This window comes from Denticeps clupeoides, chromosome 3 (assembly GCF_900700375.1).
Source record: "Denticeps clupeoides chromosome 3, fDenClu1.1, whole genome shotgun sequence".
Lineage (NCBI taxonomy): Eukaryota > Metazoa > Chordata > Actinopteri > Clupeiformes > Denticipitidae > Denticeps > Denticeps clupeoides.
This window is the reverse complement of record NC_041709.1, coordinates 19,423,515-19,445,517: the sequence shown is the minus strand read 5'-3', so window position 1 is coordinate 19,445,517 and position 22,003 is coordinate 19,423,515. Positions and strand designations below refer to the sequence as shown.

The 22,003-nt window shown below is 43.8% G+C and overlaps 2 protein-coding genes, 1 long non-coding RNA gene and 1 other non-coding gene across 7 annotated transcripts; 3 read left to right on the top strand and 1 right to left on the bottom strand.

The window, feature by feature from the left end:
* Positions 1–147: 147 nt before the first annotated feature.
* mrps2 (mitochondrial ribosomal protein S2) lies at positions 148–2,504 on the top strand. The gene is made up of 4 exons (XM_028974645.1): positions 148–196; positions 363–482; positions 622–751; positions 1,794–2,504. The coding sequence occupies exons 1-4, from the start codon at positions 172–174 to the stop codon at positions 2,335–2,337; spliced, it is 819 nt and encodes a 272-aa protein (XP_028830478.1). The 5' UTR covers positions 148–171; the 3' UTR covers positions 2,338–2,504.
* Positions 2,505–4,322: 1,818 nt separating this feature from the next.
* LOC114786982 (uncharacterized) lies at positions 4,323–5,796 on the top strand. Of its 4 annotated transcripts, none has more exons than XR_003749274.1 (3): positions 4,323–4,603; positions 5,011–5,069; positions 5,617–5,796. It is a non-coding gene; the product is annotated as an uncharacterized LOC114786982 (long non-coding RNA). The 4 variants fall into 4 exon arrangements; XR_003749273.1 differs by having other exon boundaries at positions 4,323–4,632; positions 5,620–5,796; XR_003749272.1 differs by having other exon boundaries at positions 4,323–4,632.
* On the top strand, positions 5,113–5,242 carry LOC114787245 (small nucleolar RNA SNORA17). Its single transcript, XR_003749375.1, has one exon. It is a non-coding gene; the product is annotated as a small nucleolar RNA SNORA17 (small nucleolar RNA).
* A 1,938-nt stretch (positions 5,797–7,734) lies between the features above and the next one.
* dipk1b (divergent protein kinase domain 1B) lies at positions 7,735–15,378 on the bottom strand. Its single transcript, XM_028974640.1, has 5 exons — positions 14,795–15,378; positions 14,254–14,388; positions 11,280–11,387; positions 10,782–10,958; positions 7,735–9,437 (listed from the first exon to the last, which is right to left on the bottom strand). The coding sequence occupies exons 1-5, from the start codon at positions 14,858–14,860 to the stop codon at positions 8,625–8,627; spliced, it is 1,299 nt and encodes a 432-aa protein (XP_028830473.1). The 5' UTR covers positions 14,861–15,378; the 3' UTR covers positions 7,735–8,624.
* Between the last annotated feature and the right edge of the window lie 6,625 nt (positions 15,379–22,003).

Below are 22,003 nucleotides of genomic sequence, written 5' to 3'. Positions count from 1 at the left end.
ATAAAGTTTGGTTTATTCAAATCTTGGCCTGTGGTCTTCTTTTGTACGTCTGGGACTTGAAGTATTTACGGTTCCCCTGTAAGGAAATAATAGCACGTTTCGATCGTTTGAGGACTTCATATCCCACAATGCACATTTGACCTTCAGTGGGCGGAGGCTGAAGCGACAAGCATGGCAGCGGGGTTTGTAACCAAAGGTGAAAATAATTTCTGGTGTTTTTACGATTTTCCTTCGTTTGCTGTTGGTTCGTGTAATGGGTTCATTTATAAATATTCTTTGATGGGTTTCGTTTAACAAACGAGAAATTATTGCCACGGCGAAGCTAATCGTGTGGAATGGTGAGTGTTTCTTGTGTGTTTTAGCCTTCCGTGGGCTACGTTGGCCGCGTCTGCCCGCCGCTCTTGTGTCGTGTAGCGGGCATGCATACGGGACTGCAGCCGCAGCCGAGACCGCAGCTTTACCGACGCTGCATGAGAGCACAGGTCAGTGGACGTGGCCTGGATTTAACATCACATTTCCTATCATTTGCCTTACTGTTTTGTGCGATGTCTGTGTTTATAGACGTGCAAACTCGTCTTTATTATAATCTACGTTAACAAAATGTAAATTTGGTTACTCTAGATGACACAGAAAATCTCCTCAGGCTGTCCTTGAACCAGCCTGACTTTTTCCGGCTGTCTGAGATCTTCAATCTGAAAGACTTGTTCAATGCCCGTGTTCACCTGGGCCACAAGAAAGGCTGCCGACACAGGTTAGTTCCCAATGACCGGACCTCCATTTTTAAAGGTCCCCTGGCATGACATTTGTTTTGCTTTTATATCGGTCTTGTTGGTCCCCTAATACTGTATCTGAAGTCTCTTTCCAAGATTCAGCCTTGGTGCAAAATTACTCCCACAATGAGATTTCCCCCCAGGATGCGCCGTTTCTGTGCCTGTAGCTTTAAAAGCAAATTTGTCAAAGTGAAGTGATTGTCATTATGACACACTGCAGCACAGCACACGGTGACACAATGAAATGTGTCCTCTGCTTTTAACCATCACCCTTGGTGAGCAGTGGGCAGCCGTGACAGGCGCCCGGGGAGCAGTGTGTGGGGACGGTGCTTTGCTTAGTGGCACCTTGGCAATTCGGGAAAAAATTTAATAAACCCACTAGTTCTTGAATCTGAAAAAAAATCTTTTTTTCTCATTTTTACATCCAACCACCAAGCAACTGAAATGCTTTGCACGCTTTCAAGCCATGGTGGTCGGTGGATTTACTTTTTAAGGTGGAGTGGTGGGAAATTCTCTGCGCGCCTTTCTCCTTATGAGAACATAATAAAGTGAAGGGATTGTCAATGTGATACACAGCAGCACAGCACACAGTGCATTTAACCCATCACCCTTGGTGAGCAGTGGGCAGCCATGACAGGCACCCGGGGAGCAGCGTGTGGGGACGGTGCTTTGCTCAGAGGCACCTTGGCGGATCGGGATTCGAACCGGAAACCTTCTGATTACAGGGCCACTTCCTTAACCGCTAGGCCACCACTGCACCACTGTCTGGAACAAATTCCAGACCCGACCGTCTGAGCTGCCGCTCCCTGAACGGCAAAGCAGAAGGACCGTAGACAGGCTGGGGAAGCTCGCATTAACGTTAAGTAATCTCACAGAGTGAAATTGTCAGGGGACTTTTGACAAACAATTTTTTGGCCTACTTGCACCCAAACATATTAATTATTCATGAGTAGTCACATTATATTGTTATTGTTTTATTGTTTGCTATGCCTGAATTTCAGTATTCACCTGTGTCTTGTCCAGGTTGATGGAGCCCTACCTGTTCGGTAGTCGGCTGGATGTAGACATCATCGACCTGGAGCAGACGGTTGAGCACCTTCGCCTGGCGCTTAACTTCACAGCCCACGTTGCCTTCTGTGGTGGAGTCATTCTGTTCGTGAGCCGCCGCCGGCAGTTTAGCCATCTCGTAGAGAGCATGGCGAAGGAGTGTGGAGAATACGCCCACACGCGCTACTGGCAGGGTGGGCTCCTGACCAACGCGCACATCCAGTACGGCACCGGCGTCCGACTCCCTGATCTCGTCGTCTTTCTTTCCACGCTCAACAATGTCTTCCAGCAGCATGTGGCTGTGCGCGATGCTGCCAAGATGAACATTCCCACGGTGGGTGTGGTCGACTCCAACTGCAACCCAAGCCTCATCACCTACCCAGTGCCTGGCAATGACGACACACCAGCTGCCATGGAACTCTACTGCAGGCTGTTCAAAATGACCATCAACCGAGCCAAGGACAAGCGCAAGCAGCTCGAGCTGCTGAGAGGCCTGGGCTCCTCCGCCGGGCCCCTTTAAAACCTGAATTATGTATAATAATGGTTTATATTTAACTAATTGGGCCTGTTGTGCACGTTTTTAAGAAAAAACAAAATAACGCATTAGAATTCACCTGCTTGGTATTCTTATTTGCTCCCATATTAATGTATTCATAAAAACGGACAATTAAAGCACAGCTGTTACAACCGTGTATTTTTCTGTGGTGTACGGGAGTAGATTCGAGTTTGAAAAATAACGTATCCTAACGCACTGGAGTGTGTTTTATGTGCCAATCCTTGCTGTGCATACTCAATTTCATGTAAATACATCTACTGCGTTCAGCAGGCACCCTTAAACCAAGCAATTTTACTGCCAGGGTTTACAGGGACGCTGGTGGCCTAGTGCGTAAGGAAACGGACCCAAAATCGGAAGGTTGCCGGTTCTAATATTCTGCTTTTCCGTTCAGAGAGTGGCAGCTCAGATCAGCCCTGCCCAATCCTAACCCTATCCACAGGTACGCTGAGATTGTGTGCAATTTCTTACCTTTATTCAATGGTATGATATGGCCAAAACACGACCGTGATCAAATTTATTCTCTCATGTCCTCATAATGGGCATGGTTACACGACATCCTGTCTGCGCCAAACATTGTGGTTGGTGAAGGGCGTTGTTGACGTCATTTCTGAGTGTGTCCCCTCAACTTGTATAGGCCTCTCTCATTATTATAATAAGCTAGACACACCAAAACAGGATGCGTCCGTAATGACAATGTAATGTCATTACGGGACTGGCTACAAGTGGCTGTAACTCTGCACTGAGGCTGAATGTCAGAAAGATACTGTATTAGAGAAATATAAAACCAAAAACAATTTCATGTCAGGGGACCTTGGCCATTCTGCTTCTGCCGTTCAGACAGCCGAAATAGCAGAAAGAATCGGCCCTATTTCCTGAGGTTTGGGAAGGCATCTGTTCAAAAGAAAGATGTCCTTTTACAAGCTCTCTGCAGAGGTGACCTGGAAAATTTACATTTACAGCACTTATCAGACACCCTTATCCAATCATTAGTTACAGGGACAGTCCCCCCCCTGCAGCAACTTAGGGTTAAGTGTCTTGCTCAGGGACACAATGGTAGTAAGTGGGATTTGAACCTGGGTCTTCTGGTTCATAGGTGAGTGTGTTGCCCACTAGGCCACAACCACCCTGGAACATGGAACCTGAGGAAAGGCTGCTCATCTCCCCTGTCGGCTGAGCATGTCCTTTTACGAGGAAAGACATTGAAGATCATCCCGTACCGCAAATGGGAATTTGAGCAACATAAATGTTCAGCCACATATTCTGTGTTGTAATTATACCAAGAGATCTTTCTAGGACCTTTAGACGAATCTGCCGCTGAACCTCAATGAAACTTTTATTTGTCCAGTTCCACAGTGTACATAAACACAACTCACTGTTCCATCGATCCATTCACGACGTCCTGTATCAGTACTTCCACGGCCAACACATTAGAGCAGTGGCGGAAGCGGAGCTGTAATCGGAAGGTCGCCGTTTCGAATTCTGAAGGTGCCAACATCCTCCACATGCCTGTCATGGCTGCCCAAGGGTGATGGTTAAAAGCAGAGGACACATTTTGTTGTGTGACCATGTGCTGTGCTGCAGTGTAACAACAATGACAATCACTTAATTGTCACATTCATTCATTGGAGTGTGAAGTGGTCTAGTGGGTAAAACACTATGAACCAGAAGACCCAGGTTCAAATCCCACTTACTACCATTGTGTCCCTGAGCAAGACACTTAACCCTGAGTGTCTCCAGGGGGACTGTCTCTGTAACTGCTGATTGTAAGCCGCTCTGGATAAGGGCGTCTGATAAATGCTGTAAATGTACTCCATTACCTGTCGCTGCTATTGTGCATTTTACTTGTATGAGCACTGCGGGTGAAATCGGCCAGTCCCGAAGCAGGTGTGCTATTTCCAGGGACAACTGCCATGCTCAGCAAGTGGGCTTTAAACCTGTCGGGGTTTCATGTGTCGAAGCCACCTTGTCCCTGTTGGTCCCGCGCGCTCTCCGTAGTTCGCCGCCGCCCCGGTCGCCTTCTGGAGGCGGAGGAGCGTCGGGCTCCGCGTCCAGCTTTTCCCGAGTCGCTGATGGAGAGGGAAGTGTTGCCGTCACGCGTTTCTTTGTGGATTTCATTACGTCGTTGCCAATAAGCGCGATACAGGACAGTTTTGTATTTTAAAAGTGGCAGGGGTGACACGTGTTGCGCCTGTTGGTACGACAGCGACATTAAGGTCGATCACACCGACGCGTAAGGCTTTTAAGGAATAATTATCGAAGGTAGTTTTCATTGATCAAGCTTGTGTTATTTACAGCGGTCGCCACTAGAGGCGCTAACTAGAGGACTAGTTAAAGTTAATGTTCTTTTTTTAAATGTTACATTTACAGCATTTACCAGACGCCCTTATCCAGAGCGACTTACAATCAGTAGTTACAGGGACAGTCCCCCCCCCTGGAGCAATTTAGGGTTAAGTGTCTTGCTCAGGGACACAAAGGTAGCAAGTGGGATTTGAAAGGTAGTAAGTGGGAGTTCTGGTTCATAGGCAAGTGTATTACCCACTAGGCTACTACCTAGTGGGTAATTTTAATTTATACCGAAATAGAAGCTTTTTTTTTTAAATAACAAACAACCTGATTATTTTATTTCATGTGTTTTAGTTTTCTGGATATGAAAATGTGCCACATGAAGCCTGGATTCGTCAAGTCTGCAGAAACAGGTGATTGCAAATGCAAATACGTCATGAAATAAAAGGGGATAGCTTTGCTCGTTGAGACGTAACCTTGGCTATAGTGCCATTGTTATGCCATAAGCGGGCAAACAGAAAACTGGCACAAAATGACCTGATGGCCCTGTACTGTGGGCTTCAGGAATGGAATTTGGCCAGATAGATTCTCTGCCTGTAGCTAGTGCACAATGCACAGCAATTTTGGTTTTGACGTATTTTGTTTTCCCTGTTGGTGGAGTCGTAAAAGAGCGAGCAGCACCAGAAATAGCTGAGATTTTACCCCGGAGAAGCCACTGGGAGGGATCCGTGGGAGGGCCGGGTGACGGACAGGCCCAACATGGAGCGGTGTGGCATGCCCGAGGGGGAAGGGCTTCTAAAGACAGCCGGAGGCCTCGGGGTTGCAGTAACAGCTCTGCTGTCCACATTAAGTAGATTAAAGAGGCGTTGTTACACGGTGGCACGGCTGTCCTTGTGATGAGCAGTCGTTAGTGTCATTTACGTTGTAATGAAAAGACATTGAATCCTGTTTTTCATTCAGCAGGTGACAAGAAAGGAATAAATTCCGCTGCATTCCCGTTTCAGAAGCTCTGCATGTTGGCTCATACGTGCAAATATTAAGTAGGAACAGGAACTATAGGGTATACGGTCATTAAACACTATTCATTGCTGTATGTGCTGTCATACTACTTGGCCAAATAAATCACGATTCATTACACAACTCAGTTTTATTTCTTTAACACAAAAGTTCATTATTTTCCAACAAGACTGCTTTACTGAGACAGAGAGAAGGGAAGTGAGGGTTCTTTGGATATTTCCAGTACACTTAGTAATCATAATCTGGTTCCGTCTGACACTGTGTAGGCATCTGTGTGTGGAAGGTCATTAAGTAAAAAGCATGTCCACAGTAAGTAAAGTGATGTCCACGGGTCCATCCCTGGAAGATGGGTTCAGGTATATTCACAATATACCCATAAAACTCCCAAGTCAAATATAAACGGGGGAAAAAAGGATGAAACAAGTCATCTTTAGTGTAGTTACGACTTAATCGTGCCCACAAATAAATGGCCAGCAGTTCTATCGAATTCCTTTACTCAAAAGCATACCTACACACTCTCCTAAGACCTGCGCAACCGGGATTACTCTTTAAAAATTGACTCCAGATGGCTATTTTCAACATTCTGTGATTTTGAAAAAAAGGCCACTGAAATTTGATATGGTAAAATCAATTTGGAAGCTAAAACATTTTTATATTTTCTCCTTGCACACATATACACCCTCTAGCCGGGAGATCAAATGATCTCTGTGGTGTTTATTAATAGAAGCCACACTAAAGGAAGATTTTGGTGCTCGGGCAGTATCTCACAGTATCAGAAGTACATGAATAAGGCAGGATTCTGCAAGGTTTCACTGATGCCCTGTATGCAATTACATATTTTTTGTGCACACGAGTATGATGTTGCATGCAGAGCTGAACAACACACATTCACACCAACAGAAACTGCGTAACTAAAACGGGAAGAACTGTAGTACCAAAGGTTAAAGTTGAAATGAAATGCAGCATATTGCCTGGATGATGTCAAATCAAACATGCTTCAGTGCATTTCAGAAAGAAGAAAAAAAAAAACACAACAGCTGCCGTTAGGAAAACCTCTGCATTATGCAGTATTTTCCACACACAAACACCACAGCAACATGCCCGCAGTCAAGTGTTGTGTTGAACGGTACTGTGTGCATGAGTGATTCAAGGATAACAAGACAGAAGTTCCGATGAACAGTACAGTACTTCAGCTTCCTGTTCATGCTCAGGAGTTACAGGAGAATGGGTGGAATTGAGAGACCAGGACCTACTGGGACCCCCATGCAGGTCATTCACTTAATTTTGATGTACATTAAGATATGAGAAGAGGGTAGATTGTAGACACTGCTACCATTTTTGTTGGTACGTAACTTATTTCGGTCACTCAGAACACAATATTTAATTATGCTTGAAACAGTTTAATATTTTTTGAGGAGCCAGGTGATTGACGTCTTTCACACATGCAGCTTTCTCATTCTGGATTAAACCTGTGGCCGCCCATCAAGATCACGTTCGCAGACATGTGGATGCCTTTTGACTAGTGAACAAGCTCCACACTTTGCGCCAGTTTGGAAGTAATATCCTATATTTCCTCAGGGCGCATACATTTTTAATGTAACTTTTTCCAATTCCAATGAACTTTTAAGATGCACATCGGACCAGTGGTACAGCAAACCTGTTTCAAGCATAGACAAGTCTTTTATCTGCCATTTTTTTTCTGCCACACACACTTTATAACAGAATTCTTTCTGTTCCAGGTACACTAGAATTAACAGAACAAACTAACTACATATGAACTACAGGTCATAAAATAGCAATCTCCCTTCAAGCCATATGCATATCTCAGAACAAAGCACGGAACCACTCTATCATCAGTGGCCTTTTCAAAACAAATTCCATAAAAGTAATGTCAAACAAAACTTTTGAACAGTTATGAGTCTTATGTACAATGGAATAAGGAAAGGAATAGCCTACACAAAGTATACCACTGAATTGTCCATTCACATTAATTTTATTTTGAACCACAAAAAACACATTTAATCCACAACCCAAAAGGGATACAAGTTTGAGTCAATTGCATCAGTCACACACATTTACTTTTATTGTTCTTTGTAAACAAGACATCTCATGTTTGTGCAAGATAATGTCATTCATGAGCAACCAGTGTCTCCATCAGCAAGTTTAAATTCTGTACTGTAAAATGTAACTTTTTATTTAATAAAATAAACACACAAAAATAATCAAAACAAAACATGGAATATGTTTTAGTCTCTATGGGTTCTGATATGTGAAGTATTATGGTCCTTGGTGATAAAATCCTTTAGAGCTGGCTGGTGTTCAGGGTATCAGCACAAAAAGATGTATTACATAAAATCAATGATGTACTCTGATAATCATCTGAAGGGGTCACCTACAGAAAGAAGTTATTTATTTGATTTTAAAAGCTCACCCAATAACAAAGTTGTTATTTCATGTCATAGTGGTTTGCTGTTACCAAGTGACACGCTGAATCCGTTCAGCGCCAGTACCTGGTCTGGTTCATTCCCACTGCTGGAACAGTTCTGCATGTGCACGCTTCAGCACGCGGAAAGACATTTAGTAAGCGCCTGGGAAAACACACACACCAGCCCCTCATCCACTAGTGTGTGTGAGAGGATCTTGTAGTGAAGCCAGGTGAGCGTACTGAATTTTGGCACAGAAACCACCCTGGAGGGTTTTTTACTAATAGTTTCTTTTTTTTTGTTCTGTTAATTCTGACTTGATCATTTTAAAATCAGCATCAAAGTAAAGAAAGTGCTGTATGTCCATTACAAGCACCCTTACATGTAGCTTGAGGGTGATCCAGAGGGTGCAATTGATAATCCACAGCAAGTCATGTTGATCTGGGCTGGTTTTCAGCCATATCTGTGGTTCACCCCTGTTCCCCTGCTTCATACTCACATTCTAGGTCCTTCCTCCATTGATTTAGCTCAGGAGTACTTGGTGTTTGAGATCTTCTTCCACAGCAGCGTTTTAAGGTTGTTGAGCACCAGCGAGTGGTGCACCTCCATCTGGCTGGCCAGTCCACTGAGAGTCACACAGGTGCGCAGCTGCTTCTCCAGGTCACCATGGAGGTCATCAGGAGCGCCGAACAGGAGGAAGCCCTGCAGCAGGGCACACACCTTGGCCAGGTTGGGCTGCACCACCTCAGTGTTGCACTGCTTGGCCAGGCGGTCGCAGGTGGCCGTGCAGTCTCGGCCGTAGGTGCAGTCGGCGTTGGTCTCACAAGGACGGCCACGGAGGAAGGCTCGTACCACGGCTTCGCTCACCACGCTGCGAAGGTCAGCCATCTTGCAGTCGTACTTGCTATTGTAGCCCACGCGGCTGGGGCTGGCGTCACACATGTAGAAGCTGCCGTAGGCGCCGTGAAAGACCTCCTCCACGAACTCCAGGAGGCCGATGGTGATTCGGGCCCTCAGGGGCCACGTGGGGGACAGCCAGCGGTTCAGGGTGGAGCTCAGAGCCTCAGGGACGAGGGGCCGCAAGGATGGGGGGACCTCCAGGCTGTATAGGGCAGTGTGGGCCACAGGCTCGGTCACATACAGGTCACCACAGAAGCCCAGTAGGCGTGGAGTGTGCTCACGCTCCTGCAGTGCCACCATCAGGACAAACTCGTTGATCTGAAGCAACGCCCACACAGACTTGGCCTCAGCAAGGGAGACCTTACCGTCCTGGTTGACATCGGCCAGTGTGATGATCCGGCCAACCAGCGAGCTCAACGATGCCTGCTCCCCCAGATTTGTCTAGGAGGAAACAAAATTGTGAAAAACACCCAGATGCAGGATTTAGCTTTTAGTCTGAACGCACCACCCTCCACCTGAAACAAACCAAATAAATAAATCATTTCCACAATGTCTACGTTTGAATGTTAACTATTTGACGGGTCTCTAAAAATGGAGGCGGCACAATAGGTGTGATAATTGCATGCTGATCTGCAAGCAGAATTGAAATTTAAAGCCACACGTATTTAGACCACTGCAGTGTCTAAACTGACAGCTATAGTGTCCAACCTTGGCTTGAGCTTCTAGACTGCACATTATTTTTGACAGAAGACTGGCTTTTAGGATTCTGCCCTCACCTGCTCATGCAGACACAATTACGTTGAGGTTAATCCTTTAAAAAAAATGACTTACTAGTATTGTTTTGCAGATGCTGTTATGGTAGTGTCCTAGTAGGTAACATGACCCAGAAGACCCAGGTTCAAACCCCACTTATTACCATTGTGTCCCTGAGCGTCTCCAGAGGGACTGTCCCTGTAACTACTGATAAAGGGCGTCTGATTAATGCCATAAATGTAAATGTACTCATTTGCACATACGGCAGACATTCTGCATCCCAAATGCCCTGCTGTTAATCGCTGTGGTTACAAGTCATTCTGTGAAAATAAGTGCAAATGTGTGCATGCGCATTGAAATGAAGTACTATGTACTTGAAGGAACAAATTATACAGCATGCAAAAAAATACCTTCTTAAAAGCCTTACATTTGTAGAGCCCTTCATTTGTTTAAAATAAAACACATACTGGTCAACCAGCTCTCAGTGAAAGTTCTATTTGTGAAGACTCTACACATACAGCTGCATTTACGTCTGTGGAACACAGGCTTTGTCATTGGCCTCCATTTGCCAAACAACCTTGCCTCTCGACTAAAAATAAAAGCCTCACATCTTTTATTTTGCAACAGATGTGAGTGTGAATGTTGGAGTACACGTTGGCTCAGCATTTCATTACTTAAATGATATCCATAATTGTAAAACGTTTTGCCAGAATGATAGCAACATTCCTAGTATGTAACACCTAACTTGACTCACAGTGGCTGAACAGTGACTATTCATTTTAAATAATTTTAAGTATAGAGCTTAAAAACTGCAACTTCCATTCTCTGGTTTGGAGGACATTACTTTCAAAATCAAAATTGATATTTTGCCTTATGCCTACTTCAGACCTGCCAACCTTAAATAAATAAATAAACATTAACTGAATCAATACTGTATCTATTTAGGACATAATAAATTGGAAATTAGGAAATAATTAATGAATTATGAATAAAATAAAAAAAACTGATAAGTGCAAAGGATAAAGAACAGACCTTGAAGAAGGAGTGCAGCATCTGTCTGAACTCATCCATGGATGTCCCACGGGTCGGCTTATCAAACAGACTGGCCTCCTGTTTGAAGGCAGTGCCTGGCCCACTTTGGCCCAGTCCTGATTCTTCCACACCACACTTGACAATAACTGGCTTGTCCTTCCACTGGCCACTGTACACCTGAAAACATAAAACAGACACTGGTCCTCAACACCACTAGCATGGAAACAGACATTTTCATAACCTACAGAATCACAAGGTGTTAATTACATCCTAACTGTGACAGTATCGAATGAGGGCGGGCCAAGATTTCAGTGTGTATATGAAATCAGCAAGCAAAACACCCAACTCCAAGTGCACTTATACAGTGTAAGAGCGTACTTCTCATGTGTGTATGAAGTCTCATCACACAGATGTAGTTAGATGTTACATATTTATTACTTCCTACAAAACCATCAAAATAAAGGTCTGTTGCATGGCTTATGGTGCATGCGTGTTTACCTGTTGTGTGGGTGATGTGGATAGGCAGCGTTGCAAGGTGAGTGTTCTATCCTCACACAAGGACTTGCAGGCAGAACCCGCAATGATTCCTCTACGATAGTGATCACACTGAAACACAAACAGATCAAACAAGAATTGATGGACAGTGATTCACGCAGCGATAGATCAGATGCCCATGTTGTGTCTGCAAGAGGGGTGGGATGAATCCAAATCCAACAGGCAAACACTCAGCGGTAAACAGATCCATCTGGCATAAAGTGGGCAGTGGCTCCAGCATCCTTCAAAAAAAAAAATAAACTAATTTATTCTCAGAAACACTTGGGTTTGCTGTGATTATTTTGTGCAATATTTTATTAGAATTGTGGTGGAAGGGTGGTAGTAGCCTAGTGGGTAACACACTCGCCTATGAACCAGAAGGCCCAGGTTCAAATCCTACTTACTACCATTGTGTCCCTGAGCAAGACACTTAACCCTGAGTGTCTCCGGTGTCTCCCTGTAACTACTGATTGTAAGTCGCTCTGTATAAGGGTGTCTGGTAAATGCTGTAAATGTAAATTATGTGCAAAACTGGGTCAAGAAGCTTTCTGGAGACCCTCATTTGGGGTTGAAAAAGTTGGCAACCCTAATAGATATTTACACCATAGATATATACACCAGATGTCACATTCAGCATGCGTCAATACCACAGTCATATTTGGATGGGGTTCCAACCTCATTTAATCACACTTCTCTGACTCTGAAATGCCAGACTTTTGCCTCTGTTTTTGGACCTGCCCGGTCTATAGTTATTTTTTCCCCAATATAAGCAGATAAAAGAGTGTTCATCTTTCATATTAAATATTTTAGAAAAATTAAGTATTTCCTTACTCTGAAAGCCTTGTGCATTAAAAGTGTGTTTTACCTACAATAATATATAAGTGTTAACAATAATGATAAAAATAATCAGGATTATAATTTTGGTCATAACTGTGCAGCCCCATTGCCCAGGTGATGGGTTAAATGCAGAGGGCACATTTTGATGTGTGCACAGTGTTCTGTGCTTGCTGTGCTTCTCAATGACAAATCACTTCACCTTCATGTGTGTGCGCGTATGCGTGCATCTCAAAGCATGCAAAAAAAAAAAAAAAAAAAAAAAAAAAAAAAAAAAAAAATTGGACCACTGTGTGGCTGTTGCCATGGTTACATGCTTTTCCAGGCTACAACGGCACTAGCTGACTAATTAAAACTTAGAGAATGCTCTCTCTGCTCACCGAGGAAGGAGGTTGAACAGTGACCCACCAATACGCCTGCCAGACCCTCTCAACAAATTTCAGATAGACTGTCATACGCGATGGCCTATTACATATAGTCACTCATTAAACATGTTCCCATTCATCAATCAATTAGAAAAGAGGAAGAACAACATGATCAACAAAATTGAGGAAATGTGTCAAATCTATTAGGGAAATATATATATCATGCAATTAAGGGTTCTTATTAAGAGCTATGAATTAATTTTAAACATTGTGAGTATATAGCACAATAAAACATAACACAATATATCAAATAAAGACCATTAGTGTGCCACTGTGTGACTGCATTGTACAGAACCCATCACAGACCATTAAAACAACTGGAGCACTGCTGCTAGACAGTATGCAGTGTGCTTCTGAAATCTCACTAGATGGTCAAAAGTCTGGCCATCTTAGAGATGAAGGCAAAAGTGATCCCAACAAATGCGAAAACAAAGATGTTGTATTACGCAACATGTCTGTCCTCCTTTCAAGCGATCACTCACAGTTCAAGACAGCAGTACAATGCAGGCTGACCCGGAAGCTCACCCTCAGAGCAGCCGTGTGTGAGCACACTGGTGCTTTTGTACTCTGCACAACGACAGTAATGAGAGCACGTATATACGAGAAGGCTACAGGACGGTTGGTGTCGAGGCATCAATCAACTGGGTGCAAAGTGAGGCCATTTCTCATTAAACAGTCTGTAGATTGTGGACCGAATCGGGTTTCACCATGTTGCTCCTGCCCTCACTGCCCTAACTAATTACCAGTACTAGTAATCAGTAAAGCAATAGAACTACCTCTCAAAAGGGTCACCTGTTAAATATTATTGATATTAGTAACATGTCCAACAATGCAATAAAGTTGCAACCAAATCAAGAAAACAAAAATGTTTCTTTCGATTTTAAAATGGACATTTATTAATGGTGATTTAATTCTCAATTATTATTGATTTGTATTTGTAGCTACAAACTACAGCAAATTAAACCAGAGTAGGGCTGTAGTCAGTAGAAATTATAATGTACTGTACACAGAGCAACAAATGTAATACTGAACAAAACAATAATCCTTACGTGTTCTGCTTTTTGGACATGCTAATCTTGCTAACTGGCAAGCTGGTCCAGGAACTTGTTGACCCCTCTGATCTCCCTTTTCACGCAATCTTTGAGGAACCATTCCAGAGTAAGCATGTTTTTTAAGCATGTCTTTTGCATTACAGAGTGTAGCACTAACACAATCTGCATTTTAATAAGAAATTATCCTGGTGAATTTATGTAGTAGCCTAGTGGGTAACACACTCGCCTATGAACCTAGAACCTAGTAGCCTAGTGGGTAACACACTCATCTATGAACCTAGAACCTAGTAGCCTAGTGAGTAACACACTTGCCTATGAACCAGGAGACCCAGGTTCAAATCCAACTTACTACCATTGTGTCCCTGAGCAAGACACTTAACCCTGAGTGTCTCCAGGGGGGACTGTCCCTGTAACTACTGATAAATGTTGTAAATGTGATTTGTTGTGTTGTTACATGCAAGCCAAAAGCCAAACGTGTATTATAAACGTCGTCTAATAAAACCAGGATCAAATCTGATAACTCCTTTAACCTCTACTGAAGCGTGTATGACCAAGAGACACACAGCGCAGTGTGGCTGCATCCCAGCGTGAGGCAGCGTTGCATGATGGGTGCTGTAGTTTACTCACAATGACCATGTGGCAGACATGGCCCCTGCACAGCTCCGAGTAGGAGGAGTACTGGATGTAGAGAACCCAGCTGGCCAGCAGGATGCCCAGCCACACCAGCAGCAGGTACTTCACCTTCACGGCCGGCAGACGGTACTGCAGGGGTATAGAGTGACGGAAAATTAAATAGTCATGGGGGGGAGAGAGTGTCCTTCTGTACGCACACCGACTGCTGACTAAGCTCATAAACTCGTTCTTGCGACTGTGAACGAGTTTCTTCTGTGTGGCTTCACGCACGTCAGTGCGTTGACCAGAAAAGCAAATATATCTTATTCGAATACACCTGCAAGTCGAACTCGCAAATCTTGCTCAGGTGATTGAACGAGCGAATCGGTGGACCGGATGCCAGAATCGAATGACAGATCACGTGGAAAACGAAACAACTGGGACTTGTGTCGTAGATTAACTCGGAATTCACCGTGAAAGCAGACACTTCATTCCTGCTAATGCATTAATTGGGTCGGACGTGGCTCAGAACATGAACACACGACGTCCAGGTTACCTGAAGCCCCTTGGTTAAAGGACAGAACAGCATCAGATGCATCAGTCTTCGTAAACTCCGCGGCATCCTGGCAGGGTGGAAGTCGCCAAATCTGAGATAATCCCCCCTTTCCGCCCCTGCCGGTCACATCACCCCCCCGCCGTTTGACCCGGACGCGAGATGCAGTGCGTCAAGCCTCGCCAAACGCGCCGTTCATCGCCCGGGAGAACCGGTGTTGCAGGAGGGAATAAAAGATGGCTCAGAAGCAGCGAATCCGGGGGAGGGGGTCAGACGGAGCGCAGGAGGCGTGTTTCATAACCCAACAATAAGATCCGAGCCGCGTCCACCAGCGTCCTTGGTCTGCGTAGAAACGGGGAACCGGGCTGGAGACGAAATGCACCCCGATCCGCGAGTCGCACATCGCTGCCCCGCGCGTCTCAACGGCGGCACCGCCGCCCTTCGCTGCTTTGTGAATCCCGATCTCGGCGGTCTGCCGTGTGAACGGGGGTTTTGCGGCTGTGGTCGCGACCGTGACGCGGACTTCGCCGCGGCGGCTGCCCGCGGCTCCGCTCCGCTTTAATAACAGGAGTGCTGTTAAAGGGGAGGCGCTTGAGAGCAGGGTTCATCCCGGCCGCTATTTTCTGTCCGCCGACGTAAAAGCGGCTGCGGAAACCAGTCTTCCGAACGATCGGACAAACAACGGGATTGCAAAGGCTACAGGTTGTTCGCGTTGGCTCAGGACGAAAATTAAAATGCTGATGAAACTACTACCTGAACACAATCATGACCATTTTTAATGGATAAGATCCTTTAAATATGAATTATAGCCACAGTGATTGATGAGAACTCCATTACACAAAAATGTATTAATCTTCATACATTACTGTGTTGAAAAAATGTTCATCAACCACCTCTTTTCAATGACAAAGACTAGATAGAAAAGCTGTCCCCTGCCAATATTATTCATATGTTCTGGCTTTGCCCTTCTTTACACCAGTACTGGACTGAAATATTTGACATGTTGTCAGAATTTGTGGGGAAAAGAATAGAGCCCAACCCACTTGGGGCATTGTTTGGGGTTTTCTCCTCACCTTCTTCATTATCTGTTCATCAAAGGGACATGCTGGCCTTCTCGACCTTACTGGCAAGAAGACTAATTACAACAAACTGGAAATCCTCGAAACCTCCCAGCCAAATTCACTGGATACGAGATATTCTTTATTTTGTTAAACTGGACTTTCACTTAGGGGTTCCCTTAAGACATTTAAAAAGACGTGGGGTCCTTTCCTTGATCTGGTTAAGAATAAGAATTTCCCTTCTGGTCCTGGTTGATACAGTCCGCGTCTCGGTGGAGCTCTGCAGAGGTGGTTTTAAATTTATTTACTTATTTATTTATTTTTGTATAGGTTGATGGTGGGGGAGGATTGTAGGCTGCTTTTTTGTTTCTTTTGGTTTGTTTTGTGTGTTTTTTTTTTTTTTTTTCTTTTTTTTTTCCCTCTTTTTTGAGTGTAATATCTGAATGTGTATGTATACATGTATCAATATATATATTATTTTATCTTGTTTTTTTTTTATTATTATTATTATCTTTTTTCTTCTGTTTGGTTTTTTTTTTTTTTTTTTTTTTTTGGGGGGGGGGGGGGGGGGGGGGGGTCTAGGTTTGAGAGTTTGAGCTGTTTTTTTTTTGACTGACTTGGAGTTACATTGTTTTAGTGTTCCCCTTATTTTTTTGAGCTAAGATAAAAAAATCTATACTAAAATGTATCTTCATGTTCACTGATAAAAATGAGTCACATTATTATATCACAGTTTCTGTTTCCTGTATTTCCCATCTGGTCGCACAGATGACGTCACTTCCACAACACCAGTCGCAGATGGCTGTGAGAAAATGACAAAGCAATTTTGCGACGTACTTTCTTTAAAATTAAGTGGAAAATAAACAGAAAAACATGGAACAAATCTATGCATGTTCCGTGTCTGGAATGGATGTAGATTATTCTTGAGTCTATAAGGTAGCAATAATATAATAATAATATAACCTTTTTTTTAATTACCAAATTGATTTGACTTTAAGAGAATGTGTTTACATTTACATTTACAGCATTTATCAGACGCCCTTATCCAGAGCGACTTACAATCAGTAGTTACAGGAACAGTCCCCCTGGAGCAACTTAGGGTTAAGTGTCTTGGTCAGGGACACAATGGCAGTAAGTGGGATTCGAACCCGGGTCTTCTGGTTCATAGGCGAGTGTGTTACCCACTAGGCTACTACCACCCCATGATTCTATTTTGGTCTGTACTTGTACTATATTGACTGAGTTAAATAGAATTGAATTGACTAAAATATAATCAGTTCTTGTTTGACTAAAACTAGACTAAACTTTTAATGGGTAATTCTGACTAAAATATGATTGACATTTGACTAAATTTGACTAGATAAAATGAGTCTGGACATGACTGAGACTAATAAAGACTAAAATGACAGCTGAATGACAGTTAGGGGACACACATGAACAGGGCCCCGACATCCATGAATGGTAGAGCCAGGACAGGGCAAGCAAGAGTCCAGAGCCACCAGGGAGGAGGACAGAGAAGAGGAGGGACAAGGTGGGAAATAGGGCCTCTGTGTTTGCCGATGCCTGCCTCCTGGATCTCCTCTTGGGTGGACTGTGCGCGTTATGGAGGGGCTCTGTCACATCCGGGTGCTGCTGGACACCTAGCTGGTGCCTGTTAGCCTGATTATTGGGTCCTGATCACTCACAGCTTCTGCTTATTAGGACCCTTTACAAGTGTGTATGCAGAAGACACTAGTCGAGTCAGCATTAACATGGTCACGTTTTTCTGATGTGTCCTGATGCCTTTACCACATGTGTTTGTTTTCTGTTTGTTTTTGGCCATTGTGTTCTTTTCTTTTCGGGTGCATGGCTTCATGAAAAAAGAAAATTATGTTGACATTTTGTGGGACAGCAGGTACAAATCTGCTCATAGTTCGGCTTAGGTCATCACTGGTTCTTCCGACAAGACAATGACCTAAAGTAGTCCAACAGTTCCTCAAGGATACCAAAACCAAGGTCCTGGAGTGGTTCGCACAGTGCCCTGAACCTGGGTTCATATGTAAACTAAGTGGACAATTTTATTTATAGAGTATTTGTTTCCAAAATTGTTGTTAATGGTCATTTTCATGGAGAAGTCAAGAATATTGTCTAATTTAATAAGGGTGGGTAATAATCTTTGCCTCAACTGTACGCTGTTATGGTTAGGAAACAATGCAACATTCATATATTTACAGCAATATAAGATAAGATAGAAAAAAAATCATAATAATTAAATGAAAAGCATAAAAGATGGAAAACACAGCAGAGATTAATAAGACACAGTATATAGATAGTTTCCCTGAAAAACATATTGGATATTATTTAAATTATTTAGATTTAGAGATTGCTTCTGGTGAGAGAAGGGGACAGCCAATAATTTCTTAATTGGTTTTAATTACTTCCTGTAGAGCTTTCAGGTCTGTTGCAGAGCAGCCAGTATACCAGACTGTGATGCCATATGCCAGGATGCTCTCAATGGCAGAGCAATAAAAAACTCCATTAACTGTATATCTAAGTGTGATCATTACAGAAATTAATTCCTCAAACCGTGCCAGTGGGGCTGTTGTATCAATGGAAGTAAATATGCTGCCCTTGTAGTGAGTAATATGGTGGAGACCCCGTCATACTTGCCTCGAGTCACTATCCAAAAAATAATCCCTTTGTTCAGTTCCGCCCAGGACCTGCTGCATCCCCAGTCATCCAGGGTTTTTAGTCAGGCTTACTTCAATGCAGGGAACTCCCAAGTTCCCAGAGTGAAGATGATCATTTTTCTCACACAGTAACACTCTGTCTCTTCCCGCCCAACTGTCCTCTTTGCTGCCACCTTATGCTGAGAAGTGCTATAGCCCAGTCCACACACCAATTGTGCCAGCCAGCAGAACTTGGAGAATGGGACATCTACAAGCCAACTGAGTGCTGGTTAGTTTTCTACTACAGTCCCTGACCAAAGTCTTGTCTCTTATCTATTTTTTAGGAACACCTGCTATTAACCTTTTTTTCATTTATCAATTGGTGTTAGAAATAGCTCGTATGAAAAGCTAAAACCCAACCAAATTATGTTTAATGCATTGAAATGTATTAGTTTCACTAAAAAAAGATCATTTAATCAAGTCAAAAGTTTTGTTGCCTATACAGAAATTGAACAAATTTACTGCAAATTCAAAAATATGTCAGCAAATTAAATAGTGGTGTTGTGAGATCCAAATTTAATATCTTGTATGGCTTCCATGAGCTAGAAGGACTGCATCCATGCGGTTTGGCAAGGATTCATACAATTTATTGATGAAGTCATCAGAAATAGCAAAGAAAGCAGTCTTGCATGCCTCCCAGATTTCACCAATATTCTTTGGTTTCATCTTCCAAGCTTCCTCTTTCATCCGACCCCACACATGCTCAATGATGTTCATGTCTGGTGAATGGGCTGGCCAATCCTGGAGCACCTTCAGGAACTTTGATGTGGAGATGGAAGTATGTGATGGAGCACCATCCTGCTGCAGAATTTGGCCTTTTTTATTGTTGGGAATATAAAAGGTAGCTAAGATTTCTTGGTATTTCAGACTATTGATGTTGCCTTCCACCCTGCAGATGTCTCACACACCCCCATACTGGATGTAACCCCAGACCATGATTTTTACGCCACCAAACTTCACTGTTTTCTGGGTGAATCTCGGATCCATGCAGGCTCCAGTACAACTGTGGTGTAATTCAACAGAAGATTCATCTGAAAAATCCACCTTCTGCCACTTTTCCAGCATCCATCCTTTTAGCAGGCTGTGGGCCAGGGACTTCAGGTGACCAGGTCTCATGGAGCTCTGCTGCAGTGGAACATGGGCTGGCCTTGGATTTTCAAGCCAACAAATGGTCCTTATTGTTATTATTATTATTATTATTATTATTATTATTATTACAAAAGCTGTTGGGAATAAAAGGAGCCATTTCTTGCAAAACAATCTTGGTTATAAATATATTTCAGTGGCACTTGAGGTCAATTTGTACACAAGCGACAAGACTTTTGTCAGGGACTGTAGTCACTTTATTTGTTTTCATCTCTGCTTTACACCAATGAGGTTTGAAGCAAAGGAAAAAAAGCACTTCATTATGGTGGTGTGTTCACGCACACACATAACCTGTGCCTCCATCCCACATGGCCCCGTTCTCAGTTTTGAGGCCGATAAGGAACATATATTTTGACGTAAGACATATTAAACGTAAGGCATTGCACCAATGCTGAGCAATCCCCACTGCATACACCAGACGGCACCACCAGAGATGCTGTCTGCTCACCTGTCAGGGTGGGAAACGTGCACAGCATCACCCAGATAAATGTACCACCTGCTACAGTACCAGCGTGGGACCAGAACGTCAGCATGTGTTTGAAGAAACGAGAAACCCCGGTGCGATTGGACGCAAGGAGGCAGGTAAGTTTAATCTGCGAACGAGAGCTGAACGAGGGAAGAGTTGAGAAGTAAGGAGATGAACAGGATCAATCTTACTTCGGTGAGGTGGAGAAGGAGCCGAGTCGAGTTGACGAATGCCAATCAATGACAATCAACTGAGCAGCTTGCAGTGGCCATCTTGCCAATTTATGGGAGTCACGTTACCTCATCTCCGTGTTGCTCCTGGTCACATGAATGGAATCATGTGACAGTACCCCCCCTCCTCCTCCTCCGCCGACCCCCGATGGCCCTGGATTTGAGTCGGTACGCTTCCAGTACTCAGTCACCACGGAGGGGTCCATGATGAAGCGACTCGGGATCCATGAACGCTCTTGGGGCCCAGTGCACCAGATGCTGGACCCCCTGACCCCTGCGACAAGAGTTGATGATTTGTTCTGCTGCAGGTCGTGGAACACTGGACGGATATTGGGTGGTAGTTGAAGATGGTAGGTGAGGGGATTCAGCCGGCTGAGGATTCGGAACGGCCCGATGTACCAAGGGGACAGTTTGTGTGACTCGGTCCGGAGACAAAGATCTTGAGTGGACAGCCACACTCTCTGTCCCACTCGGTAGCACAGTCGGTGTGGGTGTCACCGGCCATATTGGGCTGACATCCAGTGGGTGGATGTGACAAGGGCAAACCTCGCTGTTCTCCATGCGTTTTGGCATCATCTGATGGGCCGATGGGAGCCGAGCTGCGGGCACCTGGTGGGCGAAGATGGCTGGTTGGAATCCGTAGCAGAAGAAACCTGCAGGTTATGGGCCAGCTCCATCCATGTAACCTGGCCAGGTGCACTGGTGGTCCAAAGAGAAGCAATGCAGGGATCGTCCAAGCTGCGTGTTGGTTCTCTCCACCTGGCCGTTGGTCTGAGGGTGGTAGCCAGAGGGTAGGATTTGAACAAGGAGATGGCTGACATGTATTTCAACCAGCTTTTCTGATTTATCGTCTAGATGGTCTATAATGTCAAAAGAGAATAAAAGGTCTAAGAGAAAAAAAAGGATTAACCTAAAGCAAATTCTATTAGTGAAGATGTGTGCTCAAGGTGTCCTGGGACTCTTGAAGTGCAGGATCCTAAGCAGAAATTAAGTGTGATTAAGAAGTGGTCTTAGAGATCTGAACCATGGGAATGGACATTTGGGTTTTCAATTACCACACCAAGATTTAGAACCAGTTCAAGACAATGTCCACAGTTAGTGGGGTAGGGCCTGGAAGACACAAAGGAATCCATAAAAGATGTAAAAGCACTGTTTAAGGGACCATCCAACTTGTCTATTTGAACATTAGTCAACATTAATCCACAACAGGTTTGGTCAAGAAATGTGAAAATTCATCTATAAATACAGAGTATTGACCTGGGGGTATGTAGATAATACCCAACTTATATCTAGTGCCAGTTATGATGGCTATACATTACATTGCATCTTCAGCAAATTACTGACCCTGACATCACAGTGTAACTTTTTAATATCCTATACATAGTAAAGGTTGTTTTATGGCAACTTTAAAAGTGGATGTTAGTCAGCAACAAATTAAATTAATATTAGGAATAAAATTACATCCAAAACAAACTATATTAGTAGTTAATCGTTATCATTACCAGTGCCTATTACTCATGCTGTTTGCCACATATATGTATATATATGCTTTAATACTGACCTGCGTCATGTCCATAACTTCAGGTCTACCAGATATACTAGGT